This window comes from Myodes glareolus, chromosome 4, assembly GCF_982192425.1.
Source record: "Myodes glareolus chromosome 4, mMyoGla1.1, whole genome shotgun sequence".
Taxonomy (NCBI): Eukaryota; Metazoa; Chordata; class Mammalia; order Rodentia; family Cricetidae; genus Myodes; species Myodes glareolus.
Window position 1 is genome coordinate 38,783,223 of NC_142029.1, and position 23,288 is coordinate 38,806,510.

At 40.0% G+C, this 23,288-nt stretch overlaps 1 protein-coding gene across 4 annotated transcripts in view; it reads right to left on the reverse strand.

Moving 5' to 3' along the window:
- The window catches only part of Col12a1 (collagen type XII alpha 1 chain), a 109,866-nt gene that overhangs the window by 52,298 nt on the left and 34,280 nt on the right, over positions 1-23,288 (reverse strand). For 3 of the 4 annotated variants that reach the window (XM_087905424.1, XM_048435723.3, XM_048435721.3), the window contains 17 exons: positions 20,577-20,843; positions 19,873-20,065; positions 18,788-18,909; positions 17,047-17,196; positions 16,846-16,965; positions 16,583-16,747; positions 16,012-16,158; positions 13,340-13,479; positions 12,584-12,713; positions 11,831-11,973; positions 11,396-11,525; positions 7,792-7,928; positions 6,582-6,711; positions 4,122-4,261; positions 3,516-3,648; positions 3,382-3,408; positions 2,176-2,318 (listed from right to left, as the gene is read on the reverse strand). In XM_087905424.1, the coding sequence (XP_087761550.1) occupies positions 2,176-2,318; positions 3,382-3,408; positions 3,516-3,648; positions 4,122-4,261; positions 6,582-6,711; positions 7,792-7,928; positions 11,396-11,525; positions 11,831-11,973; positions 12,584-12,713; positions 13,340-13,479; positions 16,012-16,158; positions 16,583-16,747; positions 16,846-16,965; positions 17,047-17,196; positions 18,788-18,909; positions 19,873-20,065; positions 20,577-20,843 (2,417 nt within the window). The remainder of the gene's footprint in view (positions 1-2,175; positions 2,319-3,381; positions 3,409-3,515; positions 3,649-4,121; positions 4,262-6,581; positions 6,712-7,791; positions 7,929-11,395; positions 11,526-11,830; positions 11,974-12,583; positions 12,714-13,339; positions 13,480-16,011; positions 16,159-16,582; positions 16,748-16,845; positions 16,966-17,046; positions 17,197-18,787; positions 18,910-19,872; positions 20,066-20,576; positions 20,844-23,288) is intronic. The other variant, XM_085689446.2, reaches the window with a different exon arrangement.

Genomic DNA, 23,288 nt, shown 5'->3' on the forward strand with positions numbered 1-23,288 from the left:
AGCAGCCAGCATGGCAAAATTTCATCCAAAACACATTTCACAGAACTCTTCCCAAAAACAAGGCATTAATCATAAATGAGTTACAAAGGGTCTTTAAGATACCAAAGAACTGCACAATTTTAGAGGCTCCTCACCCTTTGGTATTTTTCCTGCTATTTTACAGATGTTTTTTATTTGCTTTAGAAACACATTAAAATGGTTCGGCAAAGGATCTGAAGCTCTTGGTGTTTCCCCGAAACTCTGCCATTCTAACAGTGTTAGCTGTGTAAACGACGTGACCAGACCATTCGCCAAGCCACACTCAGGCAGGGGTTCCCAGTGATCTCCATGATACAAGCCATGAGGTATGAAGTGTCTCAATTTCCTCCAATTATGGAGTCTGAAGTTTTTAATTCATTGCTCAAGGCTGTCTTGCTATCTTGTTGAAAGAAAATTTGTACGATTTGTTAACAGTCTACTGAATTCAGATGTTTATGCCACAGTAATTAAAATCACATGAAAATGGCACGGAAATGGCATGCTGCCCACAGTGAGTGCTCATGAAAATTGCTGGATGTATTAGCACTAACAGATGTTTCCAACTTAGCACCCATTCACTCAAACAGTCGGAGTTCTGGGACGGGGGAAAAACTTGGTGGATCATTGTAACCATCTTCGATATGAAGAAACTGAGCTACAGAGGCACACTGCAAACTCTCTGTAATCAGAGGATGTGGGACAAAGAGATCAATCAGTACTGGCAGAAGCCATGTTTGTAAAACTCTGACATGTAGCAGGTTGAAAATACTTGTTTAGGAGAACTAATCTTATCAGGAAGGAAATGGGTGTCTACTTAGATATCTCCCTCTGTCTTTCCAAAATAAGCCCAGAATTGGTGATTTGTTATTTGATTATTTTGATTACTTTATAGACTGGTACTCAAATGGGACTGGAGCATGTGTGATCCAGCTAAGTTTATTTGCCAGGTAAGAGCATTGCCCTATACTACATATGTTTATCCACGGCCAACTTCAACTCTACTAACTTTCTAAACTGGTGAAAGGTATGATCCATTTGCTTGAGTATAACACATTTACTGCTTAGAAATTCAAAACTTGTCTCTCTGTGAGGTTATATAAGGAAATAATATAACTCTTGCCCCCCAAAGTCAGCAAAGTTCTAGAGCTGACCACAAAAAGACATTTGAAAATAAGCCAGACAATAAAACCTATATAAAAATTGTGAGGTGTCCTCATGAAAGGCAAAGCTGGTGAAATCCAGACAAGCAGCTAAATTAAACAAGAGAAATGGGAAAAGACTATTAAATAAGGAAGGTCTGGGATAGTAAAGATGACAGCTGAGCTCCCAGTGTTATCACCTTTCGCATGGACCTTGTCGTGTAATATTAGTTAAAGCTGTGTTGCCTTCTTTTATGCTGTGTTTTACATGTACTTCATGATGCAAAGATGTGTTGCATTTGTTTAACTCTGGTGTTCTTTTGTCTGCCTAAAACACCTGATTGGTCAAATAAAGAGCTGAACGGCCAATAGCTCAGCAGGCGAGAGAAATAGGCAGGGCTGGTAGACAAAGAGAATAAATAGAAAAGAAGAAGGGGGCAGTCAGACTGCCAGACATGGAATAAAAAGGGAGGAAAAGATATATAGAAATGAGAAGGTAAAAGTCCAGAGGCATAAGGTAGATGGGATAACTTAAGAAAACTGGCTAGGAAAAAGCCAGGCTAAGGCCAAGCATTTATAAGTAATAGTAAGTCTCTGTGTATTTTTTTGGGAGCTGGGTGGTGGGCCCCCAAAGAGTAAAAATAACCAACTGCAGACCTCCATTTAGTAAATATTTTTAATTAGGTCAGTGGACTTCTAGATCTAGAAATAATAGACCTGTTATAATCAGAAACATTGAAGATCTACATAGACTCAGAAACTTTCTGGATATCATCATGCTACTTGGGCACAGAACAATGTGTACTTCCTGTGAACAACAACTCTCAGGTCTCACTAGAGCATCCTGTGTGTCTCCATCATGCACTCCAGAAGGAGGGTCAGCTGGGTTCAAATGGTTCTACCCAGAACAAGAAATCCTACATTCCCTAACAAAGTTACTATCATAAATACTCAGGGGAAATAGCTGAAGAACAGCAGGCAGGATATTTCCAACGTAAATTTTTATAGAATGAATTACCGTTTGTTCATTGCCTTCTCCTGTGGAAGGCTGATGTGTGATCCTGTATTTCTGAACACGGCCACTAGCAGGATCCCACTTAACAGTCAAACTGTTAGATGTGGCGTTGTACACCTGAAGGTTCCGGGGACCACTTTTTGGAGCTGAAATAAAATTGTTGAAAACATATTAAACACATATAATAATCCCTTCTTTTGCAAAACCAAAAATAAATAAATAAATAACCTGTAGTTTCCAAAGAAATCAAGAGAGTTATGTAGTACTGGGTTTAGAATTAAATTTAAACCAATAATATGGTCACTGAATTTTAAACAGCTATTTGATATGGAGGTGTTAGTCTCCCCCAAACTTTGCCCTCTTGCATAGAGAAACCCTAGCACTCAACATGGGAGAATTTGCAAATGGAGCTTTTGAAGATGATGTCATGAAAGTGGATCACTCAAAAGGGATTAGTCTTTATAAAAGGCATGAGGGAGAGCTCATTTTCTCTCTTCCATGTAACAGCACAATGAAGATGAATACAGACCCTACCCCCAAGAAGTGGTTGCCATCTTGCCTTGCTCTTGGACTTCCTATTCTCCAGACTGTTTTGAGTAGGGCTAGAAATTTAAGGAAGGGTCCTGCAGATGCTAGACAAGTGTTCTACTACTGACATTTTGTATTCTGTTTGTTTTCATTTGTTTGGGGCAGAGCGCATGCCCACCACATCTTACATGTGGGGGAGGGGGCAGAGGACAATCTTGAGAAGTCAATTCTCTCCTTCAACTCGGTCAATACTGGAGCTTGAACTAAGACTGCCAGGCTTGGTGGCAAGCACCTTAACTTACAGAGTCACCTTGCCCAACCTTGATTTTTTTGTGTGTGTGTGAGTCAGGGTCTCACTACATTGGCCAGATTGACACTGGAGTCATGATCCTCCTTCTCAGCCTCCCAAGCAGCTGGGATTACAGACCTGCAGCACAAATCTGGCTTCTGTTCTCTAGAGTTATGGGTATATAAATATTTGCTGCTTATGCCATCCCGTCCAGCATTTTGTTATGGAAGCCCAAGCCGACTCCAACAGAAAGTGTCTCCAGAAAGGCTTGTTTTGAGAAATGCAACACCTTACAATTAAAATGCAGAAGGTTTGTTCACAGAGCATTTTATGGCCCTATTTGTTCATTTACACCTTGTTCATTCAGACAACCTGATAGGTCAATGTCTTACCTTGCGTTGTTAAAGGTATCAAGCGCACTAAAAGAAAACAGAATTTGGAGAAACGTTAGTAATACAGCTGCAGGTTTGTTTCTTAACATGTAACTTCAAACCAGCAAGGTCCTATTTGGAAGTTAAACACCTACGTGTGCGCTCGGTGCCACTCAGGTCCTCGCTTTCAGACTCATCGGGGTAGATGGCAGTAATGGAAACTTCGTACAGAGAGTTGGGGTTCAGATTTTCAAACACCAAGGTATTTTCATCTCCATTTAAGATGGTCTTAGGCAAAGAGGAAAGATCATTTGCACACTAAATTAATAATACGTTCCTATCATGCACACCCAATGGCACTGTGCTGACATCTTTAGGTATGTTCCTCTACTGTTCTAGGACATGAGTCCAAACCCACTAGCCAGAAATGATGTTTATCTGTAATAGAATGTAGTGCCTTGGGTGAGAAATGTCCCCCATAGGCTCGAGTGTTTGAATACTCGGTTTTCAGTGATCCCTCAGCTTCCCGTTCTGGCTGCCATGTCTGCCAGCAGCCATGTCTCCTCACCATAAAGGATTCTTATCCCTCTGGGATGTTAAGCCCTGTCAACTCCTCCTTCCATAAATTACCTTGGCCGTGGTGTTTTATCATAACAGCAAAAGTAACTGATACATAGAAGTAAAAAAATATTTTGGCCATGCTTCCCTAGAAGCAAATGGAGAAAGAGTGAGGCAGAAGGGAGAGAGAGAGCTGAGGTTACCTCCATCTTATCTGGACTGTCAACAGGTGCCCAGGTTATTCTGTACAGAGACACATCTGAAGCTCCATGGTCCCAAGTACCCCTGAAACTCTCTGGTGTCACTTCAGTAAACTGTAGGTTTGTTGGTGCTGGAACAGGCCCTATCATAGAAAAAGCAAGAGTCTGTGTCTCAATGGGAATACAAACTCAACTTAATATAATTAAAATGTTTTATTTTAAACGATATGGTAAAAACTGACAAAACATATAGCACTATAATGAAATTATTTTACTAGCTTGGCTCATTTGAAAACGTAGGATGAGCAATGTACGGTTATAATGCATAGGTTACTAAAATATGTAAAATATACAAGTTTACTTTAATGATGACCTTTTTAAAGTACTGTTTCATAAAACTCTTCTATTTCAGTGGTCCCCAAAGTTTTTGTGTCTCCAATACTTTGAGGATCTATTGTAGCAACAATATACAAAGCACAAACTGTGACTTGCAATTGGACACGGAATTGAACCTCACCCAGTCCGTCAGAGATCCAAGGGTTGAGATTAAGAGATATCTCATCTTAGAAATAGTACCACAATACCACCTCCACACTGTGACTCAAAACAACTCAACTGTCACAGTCGCCCTTTAGAGCTACCTAAATTTAAAATCTTAGCTTTTGATAACATGCACTGAAAGTATAAATTTCATTACTGAATTATCTGTTTCCTGACTTTCCTCTTTTTTTGTCTGTTGTTTATACAGACGGGTCAGTTCTGCTCTGTCATTGTCATCTCTGCCGACGATCTTACCACATAAGAACTGACGACAGGACAACAATCAAAGTGACAACAGAATGTCACATCATTACAAAATGCAAAGTTTAAAAAGAGAGAACAATGTGCATGCCTCAATTACGGAATGGGCTGTGACATTTGACAAATACAGACAATATTATCAAATATAGACAAATTGGCGTCAACAAAGCAGCTGAGCTTGGATTCAGGTTCATAGCCAGCCCTCTTATTGTATCAGAGGCAAAGATTCTGAACTCTGGCCTCTGCAAAAATTCCAGACCTTAGTGCTGATCCCACAGTAGATTACTGATGAAGCACGGAAAGCTATTTAGATTCTCTAGACTTGTGCTTCCTACCGGAGCTACTAGGCAGATGTGGATATGGAGAAGTTAATGTGACTAGTTCTAACTAAGAGGTGTTGTGAAGGCAAAATATAAGAACTTTCATAAAAATAGTGAAATACTTATAGTTATGCTGAAGAATTGAAATGATATAGTCTATCAGTTTATGGTTCGAATAAAATCATTTATTAATGTTATGTGTCACTTTATCTTTTTTAAAGCAGATGTTGGAGATTTTTAAATTACACATGAAACTCCTATTGCTTGTTTAGAATATTACTGGATCTCAGCTTTCATTTTAATCAATATTGTGATTGAGTTATTATAAGTAGAACACTTGATTTGAAGATCATATGCTTAGCACTGAGTTAGAGAATTACAGGAGCTAGAGATACAAAATAAAATTCTCTGCCTCGTTGGGAAGGAACCAGGGGAACCCAGTAACTATGAAAGGAACAACAGAACTGAGCAAGGGGCGTCTAGATCGTGACGGGGAAATCCACAGAGACAGCTGACCTGAGCTAGTGGGAGCTCAGGGGCTCGGGACTGACAGCTGGGGAACCTGCATGCGGCCAAACTAGGCCCTCCAAATGTGGGTGATAGTTGTGTGGCTTGGTCTGTTTGTGCGGTCCCTGGCAGTGGGACCAGAATTTATCCTGGTGCATGAACTGGCTTTTGGGGGCCCATTCACTGTTGGGATACCTTGCTCAGCCTTGGTCCTGCCTTAACTTGATATGCCCGGCTTTGTTTTCTTCCCATGGGAGGTCTTACCCTCTCAGAGGAGGGGACAGGAAGAGTAGGGGGTAGAGGGGGATGGGAGGGGGGAAGGAAGGGGAAACTGTGGTTGGTATTGCAAAATGAACAAAAACATTAAAATAAAAAAAGGAGCAGGAGGCATGATAACTAAGTTAAACACTACAGAAATACCAAAACAGAAAAACTGACATTCACGGAAGTTAGAGTAGAATAGAGTAAGGAAAGTGGCAGAAGCGGGGTTCTTGCAGGTTATCCTGTGTCTCTATACCATGCTGCCACTAAGGCCTCCTCTCCTCTTCTGCGGTCTGATTGCTCATTCTGAATCCCACTCACCTGATCTTACCATGACCCTGAGCCTCTCCATTAACCCTTGATCTTGACCACTAAACTGTGAACTGCTGAAGGGAAAGAGGCTGATAATTACCATTGGATAGCATTTTACTTAAGAAGAAAATCAGAGAAGGTAATCTACAAACCCTGGCATCAAAGGCTGGACAAAGAGCATTAGAAACAGAATGTCCCAGTAAGTAGATTTGCAAGCACATTAACTACTTCCTATGTGTCCACAAAACAGGGCACAACTCACGGGTTGTCTCATAAGCAGTTGCCGGGGGAGATTCGCCCTCGTCATACACGGCAGAAACGCTCACTGTGTACGGGGTTTGAGAGGAGAGGTCTTTGAGGGTGGTGCTGGCCCTTGATCTATCCACCTCAACCTGTAACAGGAAGAAAACAGTGGAACCGCTCCTTCAAGGATTCACTGTGACCTCTCTAATGATCACTAGAGCTCTCAGCACAAGAACAGAAGAGTCGTGACTCCAAAAAAAGGGGAACTTTCAATTTGCATAAGAATTCAAAACATGGGCACAACATAAATGCTTCCAGAAAACATATGGACTGGAGTCATAATGACCTGATTTTCAGACAAGCAATGAATGCCTATGGCTTCAAATAACCAAAGCATTTTTTATCTTCATCTTTTAATATCATTGTCTTATCACTTTCAGCAATGTTCTCTTATAACTCATTTGTTGCATGCAAGAATTTTGTGAGGTCCACTGGCCATTAAATCCATTTGAAATGGAAGCCCAAAATGAAATAAATGTGTACAGACATATAAATTAAATTTTGTGCAATACATAAATAACCAAGATATACAAAGGTGTGAAAGTTTGGTCTCAAAAATAGCTCTAGAATTCTGGCATTAAAAGCCCTCAAGCATACCCAATTTTTAAACCCATCTTCCTAGGAAGCCACCTCATTTTGCTCCCACTTTGAATCACATGACAGTATAAAAAGTTGTGCACCCCAGCATCACCTCAAAAATATCAGTCCAAAAGGCACCTCTCTCTCACAGCTGTTCCTCCCTTCTCACTGACCTGCCCACCTGTGTCATCTTTCTATCTAGCACACTCCCTTCCCTCTACTGCGTCTTCTCACCACCTCGGATTGTTAGAACATTGGGCATTTTTAGTCTTTCATAGACTAAAGAGCACCATATAAGGCAACTAGATGGGAAGGAAATGCCGCGTGGATTCTATAATTCTTTATCTACTGAGGGATGATTTTTTGAGATTAACACCACACAGCAGAACACTTCCAAACTAAATCTAACACAGTCCAATATCTTACTGATTTTCCAAAAAACTATCTTAACCTCACAAATGTTCCGCCTTTCACTAACAAAGTGGCAAGTATTCAAAACACACTATTATCTGTCTACCCTTGATAAAGTTATGTTGTTAAGCCTTGCAGGAAAACAACTATTCCCACATATTGTCTTATTTCCAACCTACCTCCTTGAACTCCTCTTCTGGAGTTTTGTATCTAACAATGTATTTACGAACTTTCCCAAGCACAGGGTCCCAGACGACATTCATGGTGCTATGAGTCACATCTCTGAGTTTCACATCTTGAGGTCTGGGTAAGGGTACTGAAGAAGCACAAGACATTAGAACCAGATGTGGAGCCTCCACCACAGTCTTCAGCATCTGAAGCCTTCAGGAAGTTGCTTGGAGAAAACTTAAAGGTGCGTAGCTATTGGTTTGTTGTTATTGTTGTTCTGTCTTATTTTGGTTTTTCGGTTTGTTTTGCTTTGTTTAGAGACAGGGTATCTTTGTGTAATCCTGTCTGCCTTGGAACTCACTCTTTAGACTAGGCTGACCTCAAACTCAGGGATCCAGCTGCCTCTGCCTCTCCATTTCTGGGATTAAAGGCATGCACCATCATGCCAAGCTTAATTTTAATGAAATAATAGAAATACCATTTTTTACCAAACAGAGTTGCTTTATTCTCTAGAAGGTCTTTTAGAAATAGGATATATTCTCTTACTGCCCTGCTGCCCAGCCATAATGAATCATAAAATCACCATAAATGATGTGTCTTCCGATACTTAAATAAGATAATACTAAAAATTAATCAATCAAGACATGCTCCCTTAAGGATGTTACAGAACCTCTCTTGATTACTTTTCATAACTTGACAGTAAGAACCTATTCCTGAAGACACCAAATACCTGAGTCACAGAACATGGGATAAGTCCAGCTAATTATAACCTATGAACTGAATCCCTATTGATTAACTTTCATAGTGCTAGAAGGGGTTATATACATTACCATAACCATCATTCTTACACAACTGTGAATGCTGCAGGCTACAATAATGACTGGGCTGGCAAGATACGCTCACCGATACACTAGTGGCATAAATGCCATGGGAGTAACCAACTACTTTCTGGTTTTAGTTGTCTTGCTCCACAAGATGAAATACACACTCATCACCACCATTATCAAAGCCAACAACCTGTGATTGGGCAGGTCATAAGCCATAGATGAGAACGTACTACTATTACTCTGATAAATAAATACAATATTAAATCAACTCCTGATGACTTATCATTGTATCCATGAATTAATGCATCTCTCAGCCATCACCAGGGAAACAGATGTTGATTAACAACAGAGATCCACAACTGGTCAAGGTATAAAGAATAAGAGATTGGGAAGGTTCAGCTCTAAACATTACATTACAACCTCTCCTCAGATATCATTTGAGAAAAGGAAGCAGAAAGCTTTTAAGAGTTAGACATGGTGGATGACTACAAGCTAACAGTATTCTCCAAATTCAACAGGAAAGAAGTACAAATAAACTCACAGAAATTGTGATAGCATGCACAAGAGCTGTGCAAACTTGAGCCAGACTTAATCCAAAAAGGAGATTGGAGGTGGGCATTAAGTCCCACCCCTGCTGAGATGTCATTGGCAATTGATACCTTCTGGGAGAAAGAGTGTGTCAGTTTTCTTTAAGTGAGTGAACCTGTGCTTCATTGGCTACCCATATGCCAAGGGTATATGGGCAGAACAAACTGGACACAATAGGTTTAAAAAGGAAAACAGAACACAAAGTTAGGTGGGTAGGGAAGGAAGGTGAATCTACACTGGGGGAATATGATCTAAATACACTGCATGAAATTCTCAAAGAATTAATAAAAGAATATTATAGGGGATACCATATAAAATAATTATGAGAATTGAAAATAAAAATGGACCAATGTTAGAAAACCACTAAGCTTGTAAGAATAGTCATATTTGCCTAAATCATTGGAAGAAAATATAAATAGCAAAATTTTGCCAAATCAAACAAATGATTACCTTTAAAAAAGGAGAAGATAATGAACAAAAGAAAAATGTTGTTTTTTTTTTTTTGCACAGGGTCTTTCTATATAGACTTGGCTAGCTGAAGCTCATGATGTAAACCAGGCTAGTCTTTGAATGCACAGGATCTGCCTGATTCTGCTTCCTGAGTGGTGGAATTAAAGCTGTACACCATCACCCTTGATTTTTTATTTATTTTTTTTATTTTTATTTTTCTTTTGTTATATATATCTACCTCCTTCTAGCTGCCCACTGGACCATTTCTCTGTCTTTTATTTCAGTTCTGTGGGACTCTCATCTTGAATTTCTTTTTCTACCACCATCTTATGTCCCCTCTATATTTTCATTTTTTTTTTGGTTTTCTGCATCGGTGTCTTTCTCGTATCTCCTTCCCCCACTGCTGTAGTCTAGAACCATTCCCAAATCCCTGGTGCCATTTATCTGCTATCTCACTGCAAATCTTGGGTTTTCTCTCCCGGTCACCTCAGTACATGTGTTTCCAATCTGAACTAAATCCTACCCTCTCTTGTATCGCTACCCACATCCACAAAACCGCTAGCACTGGTTAGTATCTAACACATAAAAATGATAAATCTTCATATGCCATCAATAAATTTATCTGCCAGGCTCTTTCTTTTCTCTGCCACATGATGCTTATATTTCCTCAGTATCTTTTTTCCCATCAAGTTCCTTCTTCAGTTTCCTTAGAAGAGTAGGCTCAGGAGCATTAAATTTAAGACAGATATATCTCGGAAATTTTTACTTCTCCAAGCAAAATCAAAGTACACTTCTCAAGAAAGGGAACTCACTAAACCCTCAAGGGGACAACCTCATCAGGCCAAGACATCGAACAGCACACAGAATCACTGCAGAGCAAGAAATGGCTTTCTACACACTGCTTTCTATCACTCAGTGGTATGTCCCCAACCCTAAGCCTGATGACTGGAATATACTGCATGTTCATTTGTAGGACTGAATGGACTGATTAATTGACATACTTGAAATGAGCATTCATGGGTGCCAGTTTCCACTTCAGCAAGAACTCAAAATGCTTGAACTTAACCTAAATACCCTTCTCCAAACTGTAGCCACAAAATAGTCCTGGTCACATGTGTCTTACATGTTGTACTTTATAGATTAAACCATGCAGCATTATTTCATGTCTATACCTTGATTAACACATTGCCTAGCGCAACTCTAAAACTCTGCTGTTGGTAGGCTGTGCCTCAAAATAAGGTTCATTAAACATAAAAAAAGATAGCCGGGTGGTAGTGGCGCATGCCTTTAATTCCAGCACTTGGGAGGCAGAGGCAGGAGAATCTCTGTGAGTTTAAGGCCATTCTGGCCTACAAGAGCCTGTTCCAGGACAGACACCAAAGCTACACAGGGGAACCCTGTCTCAAAAAACAAAACAAAACAAAACAAAAAGATATGCAGATTGACTGACTGATTGGTCCTGACATGGCCTGGTATGACAGAATATAGCCTCAGAAGGGTTCTACTTGGAGGAATAAAGAAGGGGAGTGGAAAGGGACAGAGTAGTGGTGAAGGACAAATATAAGGAAAGTACATGGTATAAATATATGGAATAACAAAATTGCACCTACTACTTCATATAGTAACAGAAAATAACAGCTACAATTATGCATTAATCATCAAACTTTCACTAACATCACATGAAAATATTCCAACAAATGTTAACTTTAACAGCAATAAGACAAGAAAAAAAAAGCCAGTAACATCTTACATGTGACTTCCCGAGCTTTGGCAGGTTCACTAGTGAGGTCATGCAGAACAGCCTGGACAGTGACCTCATACTCAGTGTTAGGAAGGAGGCCAGTCAGCTGCACGTCGTTCACTGTTGGCCCCACACGCATCTGCACAAGGGCATGCCGAGGGAAAATAAGACATGTGAGTCAAAGGCTTCCACTAACTGCGAAATACAGCGGGGGCCTGTTAGTAACCACTGGGTTAGAACACAGCTTTTACATTCAAAAGAATTGGATTATTCTTTTCTTTCATGCCAATTTTTTTTAATGGGTTACAGGTCACAAACTTCATTTCTATTTTTGTTTGGGGTATAGAATCATAAATTAATTCATAAGTATTGGCAGTATGAAAGAACTGTCAACCTATAAAGTCTGAGAAAAGCAGAGTGATTAAGAAAACAGGCATCTCTCACCTCTTTGGATTTTGCTGCTTCGGGGGTTCTAACTGGTTGGTGTGACACAGTATAGCCAGTAGCTCCTCCCACAGGCTGCCATTGCACATGCATGGTGGTGGGGCCAATGTCATAAATATTCAGGCTAACTACAGGAACTGGCACTATAAAAACACAAAAGTGGACATCAGCAGAATCCCTTCAAATAAATGTTTCCTATTTTGTTGGTAACATATATGTTAACAGAAAGTGTGTTGCTTGAGAAATTGATGATTTACTGTAGCTCCTCCCACCCACAAAAAGCCAATGTCAGTGTTGATTGCACTTTATTCTCCAAGATACACATTCCAACTATTAAAAAGAGGAAAACGCTCAAAGTTCAGATTACAAATGCCATTCCAATGAACCATATGAAAGCCAAAATAGATAAACTTTCTGAGACTTTAATCCCTTTTTCTGGAACATCACTAAGCTATTTTTATTCTTTCGTCATAGAACTTCAGACAGAAGTTACCAACCCATTATTTCACTTCATTCTTCTTTAACAGAAAAAAAAAAAGAAGAGGAGGGGGATGAAGAGGAGGAGGAAAAAAGAAGAGAGAGAGAGAGAAAGAAAGGAAACATTCTTAAGATGCGAGTTGTACACATCAATGACTGGAACACAGTGGGTTTGTCAAAGGCTGGCAAAACCTCCCATGTGCCATGACCTCTTTCTTTGTCTTGGAAAAGAAATAATGAGGTTATATCCTTGTTGCTGCTTCCCATGGGACTTACAGGTTTTCTCTGTACCCTTCAGAGGCTCACTGTATTCATCCTCAACCACAGAGTACACGTTCACCACGTACTCAGTCTCAGGCTTCAGGTCTTTCAGCACTGTGCTAGTTTCCAGTCGACTCACATAAAACTAGAGGGGCGAATAAAAGGAAGAACACTCAACTCCATTCTTTGTGCCAGACCTCCAAGCAGCGGCCTGCAGGAAGTTTAGAAGGTATCTCACGAGGCTTTGGCCTTTATTTAGAGAAATTACTAGATTGCAGAGAGATCTCAGGTGTGATAACATAATTTATTTTTTTGACTTTTTTATTGATTTTTGTTGAGATCTACATTTTTCTCTGCTCCCCTCCCTGCCTCTCCCCTCCCCTTCAACCCTCTCCCAAGGTCCCCATGCTCCCAATTTACTCAAGAGGTGAGAACATAATTTATTTTCCCAGCTATCATCGCCGTATTTTTAAAACTAATAAATTGTCATCCTTAATAAGATTCACTTGTCAACTTTATGCATCTAATTCAAACTTTTGAATTAATTAACTTCTTTGAAAAATCATATTGATATTCTGAGCATTAGGAACATTTTTTTTAAAAAAGCCACTTCCCTTCCATGAAGTTCAAAGAGAAGTGCCCGCCTTGAGCGACACAGAGAGCACTGGTCTTCATTCCTCTGTTGTTCTCACCCAGCGTTTTCCTCTGCGCTCCAATGAGCAGCACCCAATCTCAGCCTGAGGAAGGGGGGCTTCAGAGTCATCTGCTCACCTCCTGGCGTTTCCCTCCAGAAACAGGGTAGTATTCCACCTTGTATCTGTCCACACTGTCAGAAGGAGGTGTCCAGCTCACTCTAAAGGAACGGTGAGTCCTCTCAGAAATAACTAAGTTAGATGGTGCTTCCAAGTCACCTGTGTGTGGAGATAAAGTGTACACACTCTTTCATTTCTGTAGCAAGGGGGTGAAGTAAGAAATTAGATTGAAACAGCACCGATCTGCATAGAAGATTTTACCGTCTTTCCTTCACATGGGAAGAGGGTAATGAATCTATAGAGAGGCCTATTGCCCTTTGACCTCCCTGAACAAATGGTCAAAAGGTTCCTTAATCTCAGAAGGTAGAAACTAGAGCTCTTTAAATAAGATCCCCTGTTCCTCATGAGACCACTAGTCACAATGTCACCTCGACCCAAGACCTCTGAGTCGTCTCTGGCACCATCTCCCCTCTCAACCCCATTCACATAATCAGAGGGAGGGATCAATCAATTCAACTTTTCCATTGTCTGAGGTTAGACCGAGATCACTACCCCATTACTATTTCTAGGCATGTTATGTTCTATGAAGATAACACTAGTTGCTGTCTATGTCAAGTTTCCTTAGAACATTTACTTCATATATGTTTAGTCTAAATCGACAATAAGAACATCTAATTGTTTTTTTTACTTAAGAAAGAATGTAAATAAGCAAACATTGATATTTTTTTTTTTTTTTAAAAAATATTTATTTATTTATTATGTATACAATATTCTGTCTGTGTGTATGCCTGCAGGCCAGAAGAGGGCACCAGACCTCGTTACAGGTGGTTGTGAGCCACCATGTGGTTGCTGGGAATTGAACTCAGGACCTTTGGAAGAGCAGGCAATGCTCTTAACCTCTGAGCCATCTCTCCAGCCCCCAAACATTGATATTTTTAAATATAGGAATAACAATTTTAAAATAACCAGTCTGTGGGTAGATAAGAGTAAATAACAGTGTCTATAAAATAACAATAAAAATGGACGTGACAAAAACGTTGTAGCCAACAACAAGATGTTGTAAATAATTTAAAGGGGAAGGAGTCACTCCTATGAGTCCATGACCATGAAAAATCACTTTCTTATAAATTCTTCTGGGATTCGTTGTGAGCCCAAACTGGGTGAGCACGTCTTCTCTTAGCAGCCTAACCTTTATTGCACTTGGGTCAAAGTCAAGCTTGCAAAATTATCAAGTAGTTTTACTGTCTGGGAAACTTCAATGAATGCAACTATTACTTGGTTGATTAAAAAAAATAAATAAATAAAGATAAAAGATGTTTTCATCCCCACTCAGAGTTCACTCCAAATGAATAAAAAAAGACATTTCTCTCAGCTAACCCAAAGCCAGAAGCCTACAAATTCTGGCTGCCCAGCTGGTATATTTCTCCAGGGAAAAGGTCAGACTGTTGTTCAAAATCCAAAAGAGAAAATCTTTAAAAGTTTGGACACAGAAGTTCAAGAAGGAACATGAAAAATAAAATGTGAGTGTAACCAAGGACCCAAATATTGTGAAGCATTTCTGCCACTCTGTTTACTGAACCACCCTACTTCTCTGAAACCATTGCAAGTTAATGACAGATCGTCTGCACACAGTTCACATGTCTAACAGAGAAGTCCTCATAGTCTAAGGAGCATGGGTTTGTGTGTCGTTATTTTTGCAAAGCCCTTCAGTATTGGTTCTTTCAGTGTCCTATCCATCTGGGCCCTCTCCTGTCGCTACAAACCCAGTTCTGAAATTTTGTTTCTAACCCTTAAGCCCTTTCCACGGTTACCTCATTCAAAGCCCCACAACAACACCCCTAGGCATTTGACCCCAACTGGGTAACTTCTCTGTATCTATATCTTTGCCAGTAAAGAAGGATTGCACCATCTCTGAAAGTCTCAAGTTCAGGCTGTAACTTCTCTTCACATTCAGGGGTTAGCAGTGTAGAGCATCAGATCTGACAGTCTACAATTGAAGAAAAGAAAGCAGACATTGGATGCCTCTCCCAGGCCTAGGAAGCTGGCAGAGGCTACCAAACATTACTTAGCAATCCAAATCTGTGAGCTTGTCATAGCCACCTGCGTGACATAGCACTAACAAGAAACTACAGAACCGATCCAAACCAGAAAGGGGGGTCTCTTAACTCTCCTTTTTTCTCCTTTCCCACTTTTGTGCATTTGCTGAGCCACATAATCTAAATAAATCCTTCAATACACTGGAAACCATTTTCTAGTTTGATTCCGCCCCACTAAAATGAACTAAAATAGAGATTCTTCACTAGGGAGTTCCCGCAGAAGACATTTGGCACCGATAAAGACAATTCTACAAAAGTCTAGAGTGGTTTCTACTGTTTCTAGGAGGTTTAACTCATGCTAACTCTCCCAGAACCAAGAAAAATAAATGAAGAACAATTCTACCATAATCTTCCTATATTAAAAGGAAGGAATTTTCACTAACAAGGACAAATTTCATAATTAATTTCCTAAAAGCCTTCGATTGTCCACTGTGTGCCAGATGCAGGTAACCTAAACTGTTTGTCAGATCTACTCATCTGACATCCCACTACTCAGGGGATGGTCCTGGCAGCCAGGAGGCAAAAGCCTCTAATGCTGCTTAGCATTTCAGAGTGAGGTCCCCACCCAGATAGAGCAGCACCCAGCTAAGCTTACCAGGGCCCTTGACGCTGTTACACAAGTTGATGGTGAGGTCGTCCACAATCTTGGATAATGACTCAAAATCCGCCACATTGTATGCATGGATGTCATCTGGATCCGTGGCGATCATCTTTAGCTCAACTTCATCAGCATTCTTAATACCTTGGAAATTACAAATTGAAAGCACCTTTCAGGAAATGTCAAGGGAATGGGGCAAATACTTCAGGTCTTTTCTTTTTGTAAGTGCTCCGTCACTGAGTCTGTATTGGGGTATATGCAAATGAGCGCCAGGTGCCCACAGAGGCCTCTGTGACTAATGAATCCCTTGTATAATGTTATTCTTTTCAGATGTAGCAAGATCTTGATCTATCCAAAACAACTAGAGCTGAAATGTCAAAGTAAGTATTAGCTTTTTCCCCTTTGTTAATTAATTCAACTCCTCTCTCACGAGACTTTTGTTTGGAAGTCAAGAATTCTACCACCTTGTTGGTTTGAGTGAATATGGTGATCTAATAATATTTTTAACTACAAAAATGTCCTCGGCACATCTGCCACCCAGGGCATCACTATCTTCTCCAAGTCTTACCAATAGCGAACAGTTCCACTCCTTCATCCTTGAGTTTCTTTGATGGAGCCTCCACATCATCTTGTGATTTCCCGTCGGTGATGAGAACTCCAATTTTGCGAGCACGAGGCCTCATGCCAGCTTGGGTCTTGAAACTCTGTTGGCGAATGAAATTCAAAGCCATGCCTAGGGGAATTTTTAAAAGACATCCAATCACATCATTTCTCAGCTTTCTATCTGACCAAAAGCACGTGCCCAATCTGCACCAAAGCGTCCTGACTTACCCGTGAGGGTGTTTCCTCCTTTGTATGGTAAGTTCGCCACAGCCTGTAATAAACTCTTCTTGTCTCTGTGGGCATTTAACTGCCACTCCGTTCTGGGGTCTCCGCTGTACTGAGCGAGAGCTAAAATGACACCATGGATGTTAGGATGGATTAAAGATCACAATTAAGTTGTCAAAGCTCTTCAGTGTTGTTGGAACCTACCAATTTGTACTCTCTTGGGACCAATTTCAAAGATTTCCACGATACGAGAAATGAAGCTCCTCACGGTTCTAAAATTTGCGCGGCCGATACTCCATGACCCATCCACCAGCAAGACAATGTCTGCTTCAGCTCTGGTAAGACACTCCATCCCTAACACAGCAATCGTGAGACAGGACGATAAGGAACACATAGTTGGCAGGTTGCTCTCTTTGCAGTTGCTGCCACCCAAGCTGTCTATTTCAACAGACCAGGTAAGCCTAATAATTCACAGCCACAGCTATAACTTATTAACCTAAAATAAGTCACACAAGAACCAATTTCCCCAAAGATGATTTCCGTGGTAAATCTTCACCTTTGACTATGTTTCCTGACCATGATCATAGAACCTAGAGATTTTAATTAAACCATGATGGTCAGGTTGAAAGACTCACACAATCAATTCCTAAAATAATAGATGAGAATGCATAGCTATCTAACAATAAATATGGATAATTTGAATAAGATTTGGATTCTATATAAGGTAAGATATTGCATTCTTCACTGTTTAAGATATTAGCAAATAAATATAAGATGAACTGATTAAATGTATAAACCAAAAGTGGTTTAAGTGAGTCAAAAGTATCCTTTATAATAATTAAGCTACCAGGTAACTATTACACATTATAAGGATTAGACACATGATTCTTGAAATCAGAACTTTATGAAGTAAAAACATGCTATGAAAATCTAACACACTGTTCTATTGTTTCACTGTTATTTGTTTAAGTTTTTCGTCTACTGTAGATAAATTCAGACGGCAAAGTTTGCACATTCAAAGAGTTAAGGAAGGAGAAAGACAATTAGGAAAAATATGCAAAGAAATACACAAATTAAGGACTGTGGGACAGACAAACACAGATACAAAGCGAAGGTGTTTGGGGAGAGAAAATAATCCCAATATCCTCAGTGACAAGCTACAAAATAAAAATATAAGCAAGTTAATGTCATCATAAGAGAAACAATGTAACAATGCAAAATACCAAAATGTGACTTTCTTCCCTGCACATCTAACTTTAAATACTCTTTTTTCTAGAAGCTTGAGTCCCCAGCTATAAACTTCCCCATTTATTGCAATGTTGTCAGATCATCTTATCTCACTTTTAAAATGAAAGAAAATTAGATAATGCCCATCACACTATCAGCTCCACAATGCCATGCATGTCTTGCCTTTCCCAAGACGGAAGACTCCCAGTGTTCCTAGGACCTGCATCTTCAACATCTCAGGCTGTGCGAAGACTGACTGGTTATAGCAAACGACTTTTTAAAAGTTTAGAAGTAAACTCTACCTCTTTCTCTCTACTTTAATTCTATTAAATGCTGACTTGGTTCACATCAAACCTGTATTTATGGCAAGGGGCAGAATGTCTAAAGGGTTTATGCTACCATTTTGCTCGCAAGTCATGATTGCCCACTTTTTTATATGTAAAACCTTCTTTCTCAGCCCAAATAAGCCACTGAAGTAAAAATATATAACCATTATACCAAAAGAAAATAGATAACTAAAAAGAAAAATTAGAAAGTGTAACTACTGCTGCCACACTGAATAAAACCCGTTTTTAAATACGGTATTTAATTAATGCAAAACTGAAAGAAAAAGCCAAAAATAGACTTTTTTTAGTCTAATAGTTTAATAACCTAACACTTCACATATGAGATAGTTTCACTATACTATTTCCTATAGAAATATAACTCAGTTTCTTACCAGAGGATAAAAATGGTGTCACGGTTGTATCAGAAAGGGTTGTCATCTCTTGCCCAACAAGTGGTAAACTTTCTCCTCCATCAAACATCCCAAAGACATTGACTCTATAGGTGGTGCCTGCCCTGAAACAGGGATGTGCACAGTGGGTATGAACCGTGGGCTCAGGGAGGCAGTTTCCAACTTGATAAAGATATCCATCTTCACTAACAAACTTTTACCCATAGGAACTTAAAATGTTCAGTATTGTGAAAGAAGAAAATAGCTGCCATCTCATTCCAGCCTGACTCACAGGGAACTGGCCACCCAGCATTCCAGGGAGCTCCGGGGATTCACAGGGCCATTTCTGGACTGGCCTTGCTGCCAGAGGCAGCATTCCCCCCGTGTGCCTCAGAAAGGAGAAGGAGCTGCCTTTCTTCTGCTGCCTCTGAGTGAATCTCAGAGGCTTAAGGAGATTGAAATGTTCAATATCTGCAAGGTAACCCAGGACGTTAGGCACTGGGCAGCGTCAAACAGTGACATCACCAACTTTCATCTGATCTACGCAAGTGATCATGAACAGCAAGCATTATACAGGTTTGACATTATTGAATGCACACTCAAACAGACAAAGTTTCTAAGAGGAACATCCAGTAGCACACTGATACGACTGGATGGACGTGGAGTGCTGTTCAAACTCACACTCCTCTGTTTCCCAACTCACTGTCTGAAACTTGACCTTGAATCGACCCAAAGCTGTTTTGCCAGCTGGCCACAAGCTCAGACTCTGGCCTCTGAGCTCCAGTGTGCTTCACTGTAGGGACACCCACACTGGGAGTCTCAGAGTGAGTTACCTGGCCACACATTTCCACATGGCTGCAATTGCAAGAAAACTATGTGATAAGGACATGTTAAAATCCAGGTGTTCCTTTTTTTTTAAAGTTATCCCTGATCACTTAATAACAAAAATTATTTGAAAATACAAACTATTTGTTTAGGCTTAATTCTATGCTTGTTTCTGAAAACAGATATGAGGTGGTTCTTTGTGCCAAACCTGCTAATTTATGCAAGTGATGCCATCTTTTAGCACAAATACAGTTCATTCTTACCTAAGCTCCTCCAAGACAACTGTGTTGTCATATGGTCCAAGGACCAACTCCCCTAGTCTTCTGTCATCTCCTGTGGGGTGGAATGTGACTTTGTAACCTTTCACTTCCCCAGGGGCAGGCTCCCAAGTCACGCGGAAACTTGACATTGTCGGGTCAGAAGTTTTGAGGTTTCTTGGTGATTTAAATCGAGAAGCTGTAAAATGAAAAAGATTTTTTAAAAAGATTATCAATAAGATAGACTTAAGTGTTTTTTTTATTTGCACCCACAAAAATATGAATGTCTAGAGAGTCAAATCCAGTAGCACAAGATGTCGGGGTCGCTAGAAGCCCTGTGAAATGGGATGCTAAGACAGTGGCATAGACAATTCTCGCAGCTCAGGCGAGTCTTAGATTAATATATTCGCCGGTAGAATCATTTTACCAGGAACTAGATTTGCAAAGAAAATAATGCACTAATTAGACATCCCCCTAATAAATACACCTTAATTTATTACTAATTGAAAGTGTTTGCGTGCATGGTGCTAGAGCTTGAATCCAGGGTCTTACTCCTGTTGGGCAAATACTCTACAACTCAGCTACAGACCCCCCACCCCAGATTCAATTTGAAATGTTTACAGATGAAATAGATACATTCAAGCCTTCTTTTTGAAAGGCAGCATACTTTCTCCCCCAAAGGCATGATTAGTATTATTATTGTTGTATACCTGTTGTCCCTGATCCTTGCCTAAGCTTTCCTTCTCCTGTCTTATACATCGGGAGAACTGTGATGTCGTATGTGGTCTGGGGTTGAAGTCTCTTTAGCACTGTTGAAGTGACTGAGGGTGGCACCTTAGCGACCATTTGTCTCCCTCCCCCTTGAGGGCGATACACAACACGGTAGTTGACAACTTTCCCTGGCGCTGCTTTCCATGTAACTCTCATCGTGTGTTCTGTTTCTTCATCCACTTTTAAGGTTTTGGAATCTTGGGATACTGTGAAACAAAAAAAAAATTAATCTATAGCATGTCAAAAGAAAACTAATTTTGTTTGCCACTCCCTTCACATGAGAAGACACTGTATTCTTAAGTGTGGACACAAATGTCTTTCACGTTGAGCATCATGGTCTCTTGGGTTCATGATGGCATGTGAGCCTCATCTCAGGATGGCCTCCGTGGGATGCTTTTGCTTTATCCAGTTAATGCTAAAAATATGAAAGTTCATATCGCAGGGATTTCCTAGTTGCATTCTAGAAACTTTAGTAAAGGAAAAGAAATTCACCTCCAAAGATGTGGTTTTAAATATTTATTGTGTTTTCTCTGTAAAGAATTCCTCTAGTAATAAAGCCACAAGGAATACTAAAGGTCAAAAATAATGAGTTAGAAATTTTATTCAGGCCTTTTCAGAAGAAGCTACAATCTGTAAGTAACTGGTCAGAGTCAGGATGATTGACACCAATCTTCTGATTTCCATGTGCATATAAGACTATGAACACAAAAGAATAGACATCTCTAATAGGTGAAAACATCTCAAAGGCTGGCAGATAAAAGCATGCACATCAAGTATGTTAGGAATACACTAATACATGTGTATTAACATGTATCTAATATGAAGCTAATACCATCACTCAACTAGCTCTTTTAGCAATATCTAACTATTATGAATTACTGTCAGAAATAGATCACCCAATATCTGCAAACAACAATGTCCTCTTTCTTATAAATAAGAAGTTTATCAGCAGAATCATTTAATTCAATACTAGAAGACTCGCAAGTACTATTAGAAGACGCTAAAGCTGAAGGAAACAAAAATCAACTGTCTTCCCTGATTTTCAAAGAAATTTTCATGGTCAAGTGGGTAAGAATCACAATGAAACAGTTTTAAATAGGGAGGAAAAAACTTTGTTAAAATAGTTTTTAGACAATGAACGTCACTTAGCACTAGAGAACCCTGGGACTTTAGGAATAGACTTGGGCTGACTCTATGTTGGCCATTTTGTTACTGGTGTGCTTCCAGGCACCAACACAGGCAGGTGGGAACCAGATGGAGCCCTGTGATTTTCTACTGATGAGACAGTAGGAGTCCACAGACAGAGAACTGCAGCAGAGAGAAGGCCACAGATAAAATGTCCCCAAACACACAGAAAATCCTCCTTGGGTTCCCAACCCAGGGTAAGTCAGGGCATATGCTTGAGGAAAGTACCACAAACTAGAGAACACACCACCCGAAACAAACAGAACCACTCTTGAAGCTCACATGTGGCCAGAAAGTCTCCCTCAGCCAGAAGACCAAACCGTAGAATTGTGGTGATGCCAGGTAGAGTGTACAGCAGGGGATTGCTTCGATAACAAAGCAAAAATGCTCCTAAACTAAAACAGGTCTTAACGTGAATTTCCAAAAGATCAAACTATTTCCAAATAACTTCATTCTAGGTAGGGGAATAAGATTAATATTTATAGTAATATACTTTCCAGAACCCAATAAAATAAAACTCACAATATCTGAACTCAAATAAAAATTATATGGCACACCAAGAACAAATTTATGACCTAAATTTTGGATGTAACAATTGTATTCTCCCTAAAAATCATGTTGAAGCTCTAACCTCCAATGTGGATGCTCGCAGGTAGGACCTTTGGGTTAAACAAGGTTATATCGAGGAGGTCCTAATCTAATGATAACAGTGACCAGTGACCTTAGTAGAGAAAGTGGAGACACCAGTCAGGTCAGGCTCACCCTCCCCTATCCCCAACTCTGATGCAAAGAACCTAAATGTGTGTGTATGTGTGTGTTCGTGGGTCATAAAGCTAGAAAAGGGGGGTTCATAAGAGAAGAAGAAGAGATTTTGAGGGAGAAAATAGAGTAATAAAATATCTATAACTGGAAAACAGTAGAAGGGAACTAACTAGGGAAAGAAAGCTGGAAACACGTGTAGAAGGCACTGTGGGCTGCGTTTCCACCTGAATCCCAGCTAGCTTACCCCCGAAATAATTACATGGAAAATGTATTCTTTTAAACACTGTTTGGCCCATTATATCTAGCCTCTTATTGGCTAACTCTTACATATTGATTTAACCCATTTTTAATAATCTGTATATCACCACGAGGTCGTGGCCTACTGGGAAAGATTCAGCATGTCTGACCTGGCAGCTTCATGGCAGGCGGCTCTCTCTCTGCCTCTGCTTTCTTTCTCCCACAATTCTGCTCTGTCTTCCCTGCCTACCTATGTGCTGACCAGGCAGTTTTCTTTATTAAATAACCAATAAAAAACAACAGATAGATAGAAAACTCTCCTACATCAAACATGGAGATTATAGTCTGGAAGGAGAACAAAATAAAAAGCATCCTGAGACTGTCTATGACGATGTCACAGTGAAACTCCTTCGCTTATTTTAATTGTATCTTACAGTAAAAGAGAAGAAAAGTGAAAGTTCTTCTCA